General features: G+C 29.5%; 2 protein-coding genes across 2 annotated transcripts; both read right to left on the bottom strand.

The window, feature by feature from the left end:
• Positions 1 to 2803: 2803 nt before the first annotated feature.
• LOC110649315 (beta-glucuronosyltransferase GlcAT14C) lies at positions 2804 to 6597 on the bottom strand. Its single transcript, XM_058144066.1, has 4 exons — positions 5903 to 6597; positions 4783 to 4858; positions 4576 to 4691; positions 2804 to 3368 (listed from the first exon to the last, which is right to left on the bottom strand). Exons 1-4 carry the CDS (start codon positions 6438 to 6440, stop codon positions 2854 to 2856), a joined length of 1245 nt encoding a protein of 414 aa, XP_058000049.1. The 5' UTR covers positions 6441 to 6597; the 3' UTR covers positions 2804 to 2853.
• Positions 6598 to 10320: 3723 nt separating this feature from the next.
• LOC110649314 (RING-H2 finger protein ATL33) lies at positions 10321 to 11327 on the bottom strand. Its single transcript, XM_021803833.2, has one exon. It carries the CDS (start codon positions 11146 to 11148, stop codon positions 10618 to 10620), a length of 531 nt encoding a protein of 176 aa, XP_021659525.2. The 5' UTR covers positions 11149 to 11327; the 3' UTR covers positions 10321 to 10617.
• Positions 11328 to 14727: the final 3400 nt, after the last annotated feature.

The raw sequence follows: 14727 nt of genomic DNA, 5'->3' as shown, positions 1-14727 counted from the left end.
GAGTTTTACTAAGAAGATCAAATAAATTCTAAGGCTATGTTTGGTAGAGTATAATGTAGTACAATATAATTAATTATGTAATAGAATCAAAGTTATAATACAATATAATGTATTTATCATTACATTATTGTGTTTGGTTGTAAATTAAAAATATAATATAATGTAATATAATGTAATGTAATGATAATTTTTATTTAATGCGTTACTCATGGTGTTAATAATAAATGATAATGGTTGCAGCGATTAATGGTCGAGTGTTAGTGGTAGCTAAGTAGTGGCGACAGCGGTAGTTAGGTGGTGGTGGTGACAGCGACAATGGTGGTTAATTGATGGTGGTAAGGTGAGGAAAACGGTAGTAATAGTAGCTAGGTAGTGGTGGCAGTGGCTAGATGATAGTAACAGTGACAATGGATAAGTTATGATAGCAGTGGTCAAGTAGTGATGGTAGTGACGATGATAGTGATAGAATGGTAGTGGTGGTGCTACATGGTGATGGCAAGGTGGGAGTGATGGTGATAATAATAGTAATTGCCAGGTAATAGTGATAATGATAGTGTTAACGATAAATGAAAAAAAAAAAAAGAATCATAATTACATTTATTTTTATATATAATGAATATTACATTACTTGTAAGTGTAATTGATTATATGATATAATTGTCATTTTATTACATCAATTTTTTTATTACTAAATAACATAGTCAAATATATAATGTATAAGTTATAATTTTGATTATATCATACTAAATTTGGCCTAAGTTTAATTTTTCTAGAGAGCCTGAATATTTATTCTTCCATTTCTACTATTACTATCTCTTATAATTAAGTTTATTACCATGAGTAATCTTGCTACACTTTTTATACAGATTCTCTTTTAGGTTCTCTTTTAATATTGTTTTGTCTGTCATTCTGATCGTCTTGAGTTCTTGACTCTACTTGTAATCATATGATATCAGATGTTAATGTTTTAAACTATCAAAATAAAGAATACCTCTCCTTCTCCGATCCTTAAAATCATTCTAACAATTTAATAGATAGAGATGAAGAGGTAAAGTCATCACTCAAATAGCATAATAAATCTTCATACCAAATTGGTACTCCTAAATATTGTCCAAAAGTTGTATTTTAATATATGTTTTACCAATTCTTTCATTTTTATTAATGGCTGCGCATATTCTTCAATTTTTCAAACTTTGCTTTAAAAAAAAAATTATCTGTATTAATGCAAGTGATTATTAATAATTTTAATTTATATTTTTTAATTTTAATATATAAAAATTAAATAATATCTTAATTTTTTCATTAATTATTTTATATTTTATTTTTTACATATTAAATATTATTTCATATTTTTTATTAATTCTTTTATTTTTCAAATTTTTTAATAAAATTTTCATAATAAAAATATAATAATATAATAGAAACTTTGTTTAAAGATATAGTTATTTTTTATATATTTTATCTTTTATTAATTAAATATTATTTCATATTTTTATTAATTTTTTTTATCTCTCAAATATTTTAATGAAGATTTCATAATAAAAATATAGTAATATAATATGAATATTGTTTATAAATATAGAATCATTTGAAGATGACTCAATCATATGATTATTTTTATCATTTTAAAAATCAAATTTTTTTTATATAATTAAAAAAAAAGTAAAAGAGAATTAGATGGAGAAATGATACATGGCAATACCATGAAAGAGAATGCTACGTGACAGGAACATCTTCCTAATATATATATATAGAGAGAGAGAGAGGAGAGTAAAGAAATTAAAAAATAAGAAAATTTTGAGGTAAAATATAAATAAATAAAATACTATTACATATTTTTTGCCACACCACTATGAAATTTAAAAGAAAAAAACCAACACCGGCAAAAGTACTCCTTTTATGTTTAGCCAAAGAGAAAATAAATCGCATATTTTCAATTTCAAGTTGAACTCATGAGAAAGCCAGTTTGAGATGCAGCAGGCAGACAAGATCCAATAGTGTAAGATCAATATCTTTCACCATATAGAGCACTAATTAAGGCGACAAATGAAACAAAAGTGAAGAACAAGCTCAAACTTAGCTGCTTTATGAATCAAATTTATACTCGAATTTAACTTGTTAAATGAGCCCAACAAAGCTAAGCAGAATCTTATTCACTTACAACTCAATTAACAAATTAAGTAGAAGCCAAGCCCAAGTCTTCTCAATACACTTGAGTTATAAATAAAATTATTTACAATATTTAAAAAATGAAATTAGATATTTTGAAAATTTTAGTATACTTAATAACATTTTTTCTTTTTAGTAAATTGTAGGACAAACTGCAAATATAATGCAAGTATATATTATAAAATTATAAAAAGATATATTTTCTATATTTTTAATAAATAGTTCTAAATAAATATTAATATGTATAAAGATAAAACTTAAAAAGTTGAAATCAAAATGTTAATAAATTTATATGCAAGTTGGCTTTGGAATCTACCAAGTCGTCTCACAAGCTAAGCAAGTTAAGATTTACAGAACTCAAACATGGCTAATTTATTAAACGAGTCTCAACTGAAGTTGCACTTCGCTCTTCAACCTTAACAAATGAGCACAAGAGAGCTCTTATTGTGCTAAAATTAGGGTATCTCACAACCAACTTTGGCCCATCTTGCAAGTGAAATTCTAAGGTGGAATCAACACAAGAATTTCTCTATTTGCAGCCCTATAAATCATTATGTCTCTGTCATGTTTAATCTATGAAAAAACCATGCACCTCATTTGACAACCATTAATTAGGACAATGACCCACAAGACAGGACTAATAAAGCATTTATGCATATAGGAAGAATCAAGCTTTTACAAGAATTATTTACACTGTTTAGATCTAAAAGTTTCAGAATCAAGAAGTGCCAATATTAGTTTTTCAAGCCGCTTAGAACTTACAGTTGGTTTGACAGCATTTGGACTCCCATAGGCAACACAAGGATCTTTGCCTAATATAGTAGTTCCCACACACCAACCCCCTGGAGTAAACCTTCCAACTGATCTCCTCAAGAGTTTTTCATCAATTTTGTTGAGAACTGGATCATCCTTAGCAAATTCTCGAGCAAAAGGGGCACCACTTTCAACCATGTCTTCAAAATGCTCCAAAGCTAGTGATATTGGACGGTGCTTTGGAGGGTTATCCCACTTTATGTAATGCAAGTCATGATTTACGGTAGTATTTTGATAATCCTTGTGGTTGCATACTACAGTATGGAAGTAACCCTCTGGAGATGACAAGAAATTTGTATAATACATGAGGAGAGTGCGGGGAAGATTATCCCATCCCCAAACACAGAATTCAAGGAATGACCTTGTCAGCACAACCCATTCAGATCCTGGAAGGGGGATAATATTGCAGCGTAATATTAATGGTAAAATATAACTGAAGCATGTATTATCTATAGTTATGGAAAATACACAAAATATGCAAAAACAGTACAGCTTCAGCACATTTTCACAGTCAATACAAACTATTCAGTTTATATTGTCTATGATTTAATCGGTTTATAGAATGGGATGAAAATAGAGATATAGAATAGCTATTCCACATTGAAACTATTATCAATGCTTGTTATTCCATAGAATGGCTACTTCACAATCTTAACTTGGATTTTAGATGTGGAATAGTTACTACATAGAGTAGATATTCCATTATTTGTGGAAGAAGAATTTCACACATAAGTGAAGAATTGCCATTCCACGGTTATGGAATAACTCTATTTCTACTGTATTCTATTTTGCAGACCAAAGCAAACCTTAGCATTTTTTGTTTCAAATTTAGTATCAGAAATCAATACAAAACCAAGAAAAACTTGTTAGACAATTTTACCTTTTATGGCAAAAATTTTATCATCATTGTGAAGTAGTTCTTTACAAACTAGGATATGGTCATGCAAGCATTGCATCTGTCATCTTGAAAATACCATGAACCCTAACAGCCACATAGAAAAACTATAATATTTCTATTTGTGGTAGTTTATGGACTGGGTTAAATGTGTTTGACAAGTATAGTGTAGAACACTCCTCTCGTGCTTTTTAATATATAATATATGAAGCAATGAAAAGTTGTTTATAATAAATGAAGTTATGTAATCTCTCAAGGAGAGAGAGAGAGAGAGAGAGAGAGAGAGAGAGATTTAGCTGCATAGCCAGTGTCGCAGGTGAAGTTCTTTTCATTTGACATAACTTGCTTTTGGTTTTGACCAATAATCCATGATCCACTAACATATCTAACAAAGTATTAGAAAAACAGGAATGGCATCTTCCTTAAACTACATTAACCATCCCCATGCATCAACTTCCCATTTAAGAAATGCAGCCTATTTAACTGAAATGTTTTACCAACTCAACATAAGCTACTAACAAACTTGAACTGTCTGATAGATGATTCCATAAATTCAAATAGAAAGATATGAAGAGAATATAAAACATTCATAATACAGCTCTGAAAATTATTAGAATAAGAGAACCACAATGGAAAAATCAAATTAGAAAAGTGAAGATAAGTGATTTTGTGATATAAAGCTGATGTGAAAGCAGTACCCATAAATAGCTTGAAAGAAGCAGGCAAGGACCTTTTCTCCTTGGCCCAAAATACACCGGATTTCTTAGAATGATATAATCCTGGATCTATAATTATAGGCCTTGCTCTTTGATGCCTGCAAGGTTGTAATCACAGAGTTAGTCACACCAACGCCATAGTTGCGAAGATATATTACTCTATAAAGACATAGTTTACTGTATCCTCACTCTTTCCAACCAATAGTACTTGTGTGCTCAAGGAAATTCAGATCCCTAGGCAAGTATGAGAAAATATGCAAGATATCTGAAACAAAAAGCGGACAGATGGTCAGTCAAACAATATGATTATTTTCTGAAGTCAAAAGGAATATCATATGCAAGTATCTGAAATAAATATCTAGAGTTCTGCGCACTTGTAACAAAATCCTGTATCAAGGAATATATTAAAGGCTTATTTTCAAAGGATTTTAATGCCAAAATAGTTATTCAAGAATCCTGTTTGGAGCCCAGATGCAGGGATCCTTTTAGAATTACCAAACTGAGATTAATCACCCTTAAAGAAAAATAAGCATGCCATTTAACATGCTAAAACAGGTCACTAACATCAATACTTAACATCATCCTCACAGTCTCGAGTTGCACTCCATGGAGAAGGCCAACAGCTTTTTTTCAATTTTCATTCTTCTGTTTTCGTTCAATGGTGGGACTTCAATAAATTCTTACTCTATGTCCTAGCAATTCAAAACTGCGACCTCCAGCTCCAAGTCTGAATCTCAAGTTTTAACTTCTCTGTTGACTGTTATTTCCTTCGAGACTCTGCCTTTACTATTTAAAACCTTAGTTTCATAGTTTTCCAGTATTACACTATCTGCTCTATAGAAATTGCTCTCAAATGTATATCAGTTATAAGATGGTTTACATTCATCTGGCCAACCTAACATTTAAAACATTCAAATTCTAGGTGTTATGAATTGCAAATTACCAATTATTCTACACCCCTTTTTTTCATTTCTTTCCCCACCTCACAAACACAAAATTAAGCTGCCCAATGATCAGCATTGGTTAAAAAAAAAAAATTTCAGGCTCTTGTGCCCAATTCCCAATTAGCAAAGTCTTAACCCAACTCCTAGAAATCTGAATTGCACATTACCTTATCTAGCATTTAGAGCCATGATATCACCTACAGATTATAGTAGAATTCGCTAAATATAAATCCAATTTTCCATGAACGCACCTGCCTACCTAAAAATAGTAAAAAATACAGAAACAAACACATGGTATAGCTTTCAATATGAGCATATACTGAAAAAACAGTTAAGAAGCAGACAAATGTGAAGTAGCTCGTTACCATCTTGACGCGTTAGAGGATAATCCGACGCGCTCAAATTAACAAACCAATCCCAATCGCCGGCCTGCTTCAACAAAATCGCAATCGCATGAAGCGTGCTAGCAATCATAGTTGGTCCTTTATAAGTCACTAAATCGGCCTTACCAATCACCATCACATTCCCAAACACCCCAATCACACCCTCCGATTTCACATACTTCGCAAGCTCCAGCCTCTCAGCATCCGATGCTTCAAGATCGAGATGCAGCAGATAATAATTTCTCGGATGATACACCGCCTGAAGAAGTCGCTTCACTCGAGCATTGTCGCCTTTGGTGCCGGAAATCAAGTACGCGAATCTCGGCAGTTTCGGAAGCCCAAATTGGGCACCGAAATTCCGATGAGTAAAGCTAGATTTCGGTTGATTCGAAGAATGACCAGCGAGGATAGGTGATTTAGAGTAGGCAATCGTAAGAATAAGTAAGAGAGAGGGTACGGCGAGTATGATTAATGGCATTAGCCATCTTCTTGGATCCAGAGAGTAGGCTTTCATCTTCATTTGAAGCTGAAAGCAACGAAAAATCGGGGGGCTTGTGAGAGTGGTGTGGTGGTGGGTTTTCGGTTGGTGAATCCGTGTCGGCTTTGTCGGTTGAAGATGAGTTCAGGTGGGTGAGGTTGTAGAGGGAAACCCAGAGTGTCTTTGAATTTTTTTTTTTTTTAATTGCACCAATAGTCCTAATGTAAAGGTTATTTCATTTTCATCCCAAAATTTTAATTTATTTTAACAAACTTGCTTATGTTTAAAAAAATTAACCTACAACAGTAAGCTAACAGGTTAAAAAAACACATAAAATTACTATTTTAATTCTATCTCAAAAAATTATTATTTTACTCATTTATTCTCTTATTTTTTTATTAAATTAATTAATAATTAATTATCAATAAAATTATTTTATTTTTAATAAAATTAATGTTTATTAAATTTATTAACAAAGTTACTAATTTCTATTTCTATTTTTTATTTTTATTATTAATTTAAATTTTATTAAACTTTAATTGAGCCTATAATAAATAATTTTAGTTGCATCTTTAATTTTAGAATACTGTATTTTAAATTTTATTTTAATTAAATAATTTAATTTAAGTATTAATTATTTTACTTGTCCTCTTTAATTTAAAAAACAATTTTCTAAAATATAATTTGAATTAAACAATTAAATTTAAGTCTCAATTTATTAATAAATTGACAATCCCATCAATTAAATAATTTTAAAGATCGAATAGTAATTTTGCATTGTTAAAATTCAAGCTAACTGAATAGCCCCCGAATTCTGTTCCCCTCTCCTCTTTCATGTGACTCCATTCAATTTTGACCGTTGAATCTTTTTCCTCTCTCTACTCTCGTCAATAATGTTAAAACCACCAAAACTCATCGACCTATTCCTTCCTACCTCCTGCCGAACATAGCAATGTCAACAACCTGCAATTTGGCGGCCAAACAAAGGAGATTCGAGAGGCTCCTTTTACAACTCGAGTTCCAATCTAGGGAGGGTACAAATAGAAGAGAATCAAGGAAAAAACGATTCTATGCTTACCAATTTGAGGGTACGAGAACTGAAACAAGGGAGTGTTAATGAGGCTAGCATTGCAGCAAGGCATAACATGAGATTGCTAAAGCGAGGTATGAAACTACAGCTTTGAAACTCAAATATATAAATGATGAAATTGGAATCACTAAAAAAAGTCTTCGAACACTTTGTCAATGCTCCTAAGAAAATATGGTGGTAATGAGAAGAGAGCATGAACAAGAATGAGGTGGGAGTAGGGGTGGCAATTCGGGTTGATGGGTCGTGTTCGTGTCGTGTCAACACGCGACACGAATACGATTAAGGTCAACACGAACACGACACGATTAACAAATCGTGTCAAAAATTTAAACACGAATACGACCCTTCTATTATACGGGTTACACGATACGACACGATTAATATTAAATTGTATTAGGTGTATTCAATACGACACGACCCATTTAACACGAAATAACTCATTTAACACTTAAGACTGTTTGACACGACTTAACCTATTTAACACGCTACATAAGTGGGTTCATGGGTTATAATGTGTCAAATGGGTTAGTGGGTCACGGGTCAATACGTGACACGAATATTAAATCGTGTCATAAACGTATCAAGTCAAGTTAGCGGGTTAACCCGTGACACGACACGATTATAACCGTATCATAAATGGGTCGACACGAACACGAATAAGTCTAACCCAAACTCTATATTTTTCATATCGTATTCGTATCGTGCTCTCGGATCGTGTCCAAAATTGCCATCCCTAAATGAGAGAGTGGACTTTGTCTAAAATCATAAGGGAGAGTTGGGTTATATATTTAGATAGGAAAGTGTCAAGATTCTTCTTCTCTCTTTTCTTTTTTTATTAAAAAATTATTATTATAATAACATTTAAAATAATATTATTGATAATTAATTATTAATTAATTTAATTATAAAAATAGAGAAAAAAATTAGTAAAATAATAATTTTTTTTTTGGAGAGTTATCAATTTTTAAGAAAATTTTTATGAAATATAATTAAGTTGAGAAATTTTATTGTAATAAATTAGAATTAAGGGATGAAAATGAAACAATTCCAAAGTTCAAAGACATTGATGCAATTTACTCTGAATTTTTCAGTTAAGTTGAAATGCTACGCAACTTGTTTCTGTTTTTGGAATGCTTTTGTAACCGTTGATAATGTTTTTTTTTTTAAATATCTAAATTATTAAATTATGTGAATATTTGTTACACCTTTTTAGAACCATTTCAATTTTAATCTCTATATTTTTTAAAAAAAAATTAATTTCTATAGATAAAGATAAATTATACAGTACACTAAAAAATATACACTCATTACTAAAAAAATAATTATTTCTTTAATTTAAAAGTATAAAATCCATAATTTTATAAATAAAGGTACGTTACCAGCATACAATTGTTTGCCATCAAAAATAATTAAAAATAATAATTTTGAATTTCTTTTTAAGACAAGTAGAGAACATCAGAACATAATTTTTATTTTTTGAAAAAAAAATTTTCATATTGGTAAAAAAAGTCAAATATATATATATATATATATATATATATATATATATATATATATATATATATATATTAAAATGTTAAGAATTGAATAGATTATTTTTAAAATTACAAAGATTAATTTATGAATTTCACTAAATATCGAAATTAAATTATAATTTATCTTAATTTTTGTAGACAATATTTAAGCAACTTCTTTTCTTTACTAATAGCACGTAAATTTAAAATACATTTTTAATTAAAAAATTAATCTCAAAACTCTATTTAAAAATGCAAGAAATTACATAATAATTTCTTTTTTTAATACCTTAATTTTTATTATTTAAATCTTCAAAGTTTACCCTTTCCACCTTAAATCACTCTTTATTTTATAATTTCTATAGATTATAAAAGACCCCTACTTATCTTCCATAAGTCAAGTAATAATTGGATTAAAGTCATACGCTTTCCTCCTTGTTTGATTTCTATTAGATTTAAAGCGAAAACTATATAGTTCCTATTCCCATGTGGCAAATTAACCTAACCTTCAATTGTCAAATTCATATTGGATTTTTTAACAAATTATTTGGAAAAAAAATTCACATTACTATACAAGAATTCTATTTTTTTAATTATTTTTTAAAATTAAAAAAATAAATTTTTTATTTTAAATATAAAAATTAATTAAAATTAAATTAAATTAACTTCTTACAAAGGAAATTTAATTATGAGATTTGTTTTTCAGGAAAACAGTTCACGCCAAAATGAAGTGAAAGCATATTTAATATATATATACTACAGCCCTTGCGGTTTAAATTATATGTATTAATCTACCAATATATTTATGCCATAAAATCTAAGTTTAAATTTAAATTGAATTTTTTTTCTGTCAAAAAAATTTAAATTGGAATTAATCATATCAAAAAAAAATTATATGTATTAATCTAAAATGACTGGTTTTATTTGGTGGCTCATGTAATTTTTTGCAATTTTTTTTATATAAAATTGATATTTTTAAAATCTCATCATTGTAAATATTTTTTTTATCGAGAGATAAAATATATAAATTAGTAATAAGAATAGACGAGTTAGTAATAAGAATGGAGCTCGTTGTAAGAGAATCGTCGGTCACTTTACCAAAATTTATTTGTTTCATGCATGTCTTTATTTATTTATAATGTGTCTTTATGCCTAAGAAAGTAAATGGAATTTACTTTTGTGACTTTTACCATGCACATACCATAACAAAAGCATAATTTAAGCTAAATGCAGGTTAATGAGTCACAATTTCTCAAATTTAGCTATGGAGTTAAATAATTAATGAGGATGAAGAACAATTAATTGAAGAACTGATCACTGCTACAAATACTAATATTTTATCATTTCCATTGATGGTAGAGATCTAAAAAAGTATCAAATTCCATCTACCTCCTGCTCCATTGGAGTCATTTAGGAAAAGCCTTTTGAATTCTAATCTAACCAGTCACAATTCACAGGCAGTGGATTGCTAGAAAGCAAAGAATTGATTTCTTGCAGATGCAATTCTCATCAAGATTGATTTTCTTTCCTTGTGGGCAAAAAAACAAACAGGAACTGAACAAGAGCTACCAAAATTAAATACGCCATAGCTAAAGCAAGAAGCTAGATCTTGTACTCAAACCATAGAGTTAGCATCCGGCAAACCTTGGTGGAGATCAACGGAGGAAGCCGCCGTCGCCGTCCCATTATTAGGACGCTTGGCAGGTACAGAAGCTCGACAAACAGGACAATTAGAATGAGAATTCAGCCACAAATTGATACAAGAAGCATGAAAGCTATGCTTGCACACACTCAATTGCTTCACTTCTTCCCCATCAGCGAAAACAGAAAGGCACACTGGACACTCACTCCCAATATCCTTCACATGGGTCTCCTTCTGATACTTGACACCAGAAACCACTTCTTTTTTCTCAGCTGGGTTCTCGTCGATGACGGGAAATTCCCCGGAATTGCTCCTGCGGCGCCTCCTGAAAGGACTAGGAGGGCACTTGATAGAGAAAAAGAAGGTGTAGATCAAGGCAGGGATGGTGATAACAGCGATGATGCCAAGAATGAACTCTAGAGGAGATAAATCTACGCTTCTGGGAGGTGCAGGGAAGGGTGGGGGTTCAGGGGAAACGAAGATGGTTGGTGGTGGGTGCTCCATGAAAAAGAAGGAAGGACAGTTTGTGTTTTCCTGTTTCTTGATTTATTATTATTAGTTTTTTTTTTCTTTTTTTAACTTTTTTTCTTAGAAGCTGTGTTGGAGAAATTCTGGCCTTCTGGGTTGTGGGTGTGGTGGTGTGGGTGAGGGCTTGTCAATAATTGAAGGGAAAATGCAGTGGGTATTAGAGGACAAAAACGGCGTAGCATCAGAAGCTACGTGTGTTACTAGCTCCAAAATGGTTTTTGGAAAGAAGGTATCATAAATAATGACCATAATCCGTGTCGGTTGGATTTGGTTATCTTTTTAGTTTTTTTTAATATTAAAAATTTTTAATCTCAAATCAAACCTACGTTCAATTTGGCTCGATATTTTTTTAATCTAAAATTATTGCTTTAACTGCGGTCTGCTTCAGAATTAGAATCAGATTAATTTAATGTAAAATTAAAATAAGTTAAATTTAAATCAATTAAAATCAAACTATGAAATCTATTAATCTAATTTTGACCAAAAATCAAATTTTTTTCTTTTAAAAAAGTAAAAAGTAATTGTTAAATTTGAGGGAAATCAAATTAAATTAAAATCAAAATAAAATTGAAATCATGACTAAAACTTATAAAATCATACGATTTAATTTCAATTCTTAGCCCTGAAAATGAAATTTAAAGTCTAATCTAATTCGGACTCGAAATTTATAAAATTTCATGAAATTTAAACTAAATAATAAAATTTTAAATTTGTAAATAAATTTCATGAAATTTTATAAAATTCATTCGTACCGAATACTATCAATTCCATAAAATTTATTATAATTATACCAAATTCTATCAAAATTGGTAGAATTTGTAAATGAAATCTAAATTTAAAATTATATATATTTTATGTGATAAAATTATCCTCTTATTATATATTATTTTATTTTATTTTATTTATTTCAAATATAAAATTTATTTTATTTAAAATGAATTTCATATTTAATATAAATTATATTAAACAAAATAATTTATTTATAAATGAATTCTATTACAAAATTTATTTACAAATGAAATGAATTTTACCATAAAATTAAATCAAATAAGGTCTTAGCCTAATAATTTTCTTCATGCTAGTATATGTTTTGACTTTTCATTAGAGATACACATTCAATTAATTAACTTAAAATTAAATAATCAAAATTTTAATAATTTTTAAAATTATAATTAAATTAAAATTAAGAGAAAATTGAACCTTATTGAAATAAAAAAAAAATTCACCGGTTATCAGTGGTTATAATCAAACATAACAAATTATAATTTATAATTTATATTATTAATTAATAAATTTTTTTTTAATATTTTCATTTAAAAAATTACAAGTATGATATACTTTAGTAAAAAATAATTTTAAATTAAATATTATTAATAAAATTATAAATAATAATTATAAATGATATATTATTAATAAAATTATAATTTATATATTAATTAATAAAAATTTGATTAATTCAGTTAATTTGATTATCAAATAAAAAATAACATCCAAAATCAATTTTTTTTCTTAAAAATTAATCAATTCAAACCAAATTAAAAATTAAATTATTCTTTATTAAAATAATTAAATTTTATCAATTTAATTAAATTATTTAATTATAATTAAATAATGCATACTTCTACGTTTTAGTTACCTGATATTATTTTTTAGTTGATTTTATTTCAATTGAAATTTAAACTTGTAATATTATGTGTTTAATGTGACCTAACCACCGAGTGCTAGTTTGAACTTACGAAGTGACTGATGAATTTGCTATTTAATTTTTGATTATTAATTCAATTTTTACGGCTATTGCTTGAAAAGTAATTTTTAATAGAAGTGTTATAGTAAACACGTAAATCAAAGGTAAACACATAATCATATAATTATATAGTATAAGAAAAGAGAAAAAAAATAATATAGGATTTATGTAGTTCGATTGCAAAGTCTATGTCCACGAGCAAGATAAGAGAAAAAGTTTCACTGTGATGAAAAGAGCCAAATATAATCACTCAAAACTTTTAAACCTAACTCTAGTGTATTTCTTGAATATCTTATAACACTACCACAAAGGGCAGAATATTACAATATTTATACTAGTTTATGTGCGGGAGCATTGCCTCCGCACCCCCAACAAGATTAGTGATGGGCTTTGAGCCTAGGCTTATCAGCATGTGCCCTTCGTTACCACCATAGACCTCACTTTTTATCTTAATTAGGTTGTAGTGCAAAACTTTTGAATTAAGTCATAATTCGGGTCTATAAAAATATATTCAAAATTTAAAGCTACATAAAAATAACAATTCTTTCCCTTGGCTTAAATTTCCTCCATCATCAACAACATCACCACAATACTCTGTCTTGCCATACGCCCTCGCAAGGGCACTACTGAGCACTACAAATACCAACCAAACCTAGGCAATGCCTAAACATATTGACTGAAATTCTCTTGGTCATCATATCTACTGGATTATCATGTGTAGAGTTCTTTTGTACAACTACAGTCCCTTAAGATATAATGTCCCAAATGAAGTGATGACATCAATGTGTTTAGTTCGCTCATGATACATTTGATTCTTTGTAAGATGTATTGCACTCTGGCTATCACAAAACACTGTTAGCTTATTCTATATCAACCTAAGATTACCCATCAAACTCTATAACCATAAAATTTCCTTTACTGCTTTTGCTAAAGCCATATATTCAGTCTCTATGGTGGACAAAGCAACTGTAGTTTGCAATGTTGTCTTCCAAATGATAGCACTTCCAGAGAGAGTAAACAAATAACTTGTCAGAGATCTCCTCTTGTCTAAGTCCCCTGTAAAATCTGAATCCATATAGCCAAAAACTAAACCACTCATTTTAGTCTTGTCAAATGTCAGACCAATATCTGTAGTACCTTTCAGATACCTTAGAATCTATTTTACTACTTGCCAATGCTCTTTCTCAGGAAATGCCATGTATTTATACACAACACTAACTACACGTGAAATGGCAAGTCGGGTGCAAATCATATCATACATGATGCTACCAATAGCACTCAAATAAGAAACAATAGATTCATGTTGAAATGCATAAGCACTTTCTCAACATAGGCTGGCTAAGAGAAGAAAAACTTCCCAACACTTCTATCCCTAGTGATTTCCATTTCCAATATCTTCTTTGTAGCACCCAAATCCTTCATCTCAAACTCATCACTCAACTACTTTTTCAAAATGTTAATCTATGACATGCTTTTAGCAGCAACAAGCATGTCATCCACATACAAGTGCAAATAGACAAAGGAATCATCTGAAAGCTTCCTATGATACACACAACTATCATATGAACTATGAATAAAGCCATTAGGAACCATGAATGTACCAATTCTTTTTTTATCACTTCCTAAGCAATTGTTTCAAACCATATAAAGATTTCTTAAGTAAGCAAACATGGTTTTCTATACCTGGAATGACAAATCCCTCAGGCTAACTCATAAAAATTTGCTCCTCTAACTCACCATGCAAAAATTCTATCTTCACATTTAGTTGCCCAAGCTCTAGATCATGAAGAGCAACCATAGCAAGTAAGATC

The sequence above is a fragment of the Hevea brasiliensis genome, chromosome 3 (genome assembly GCF_030052815.1).
Source record: "Hevea brasiliensis isolate MT/VB/25A 57/8 chromosome 3, ASM3005281v1, whole genome shotgun sequence".
NCBI lineage: Eukaryota > Viridiplantae > Streptophyta > Magnoliopsida > Malpighiales > Euphorbiaceae > Hevea > Hevea brasiliensis.
Note: the sequence above shows the minus strand (reverse complement) of the source record. Positions and strands in the feature narration are given on the sequence as shown.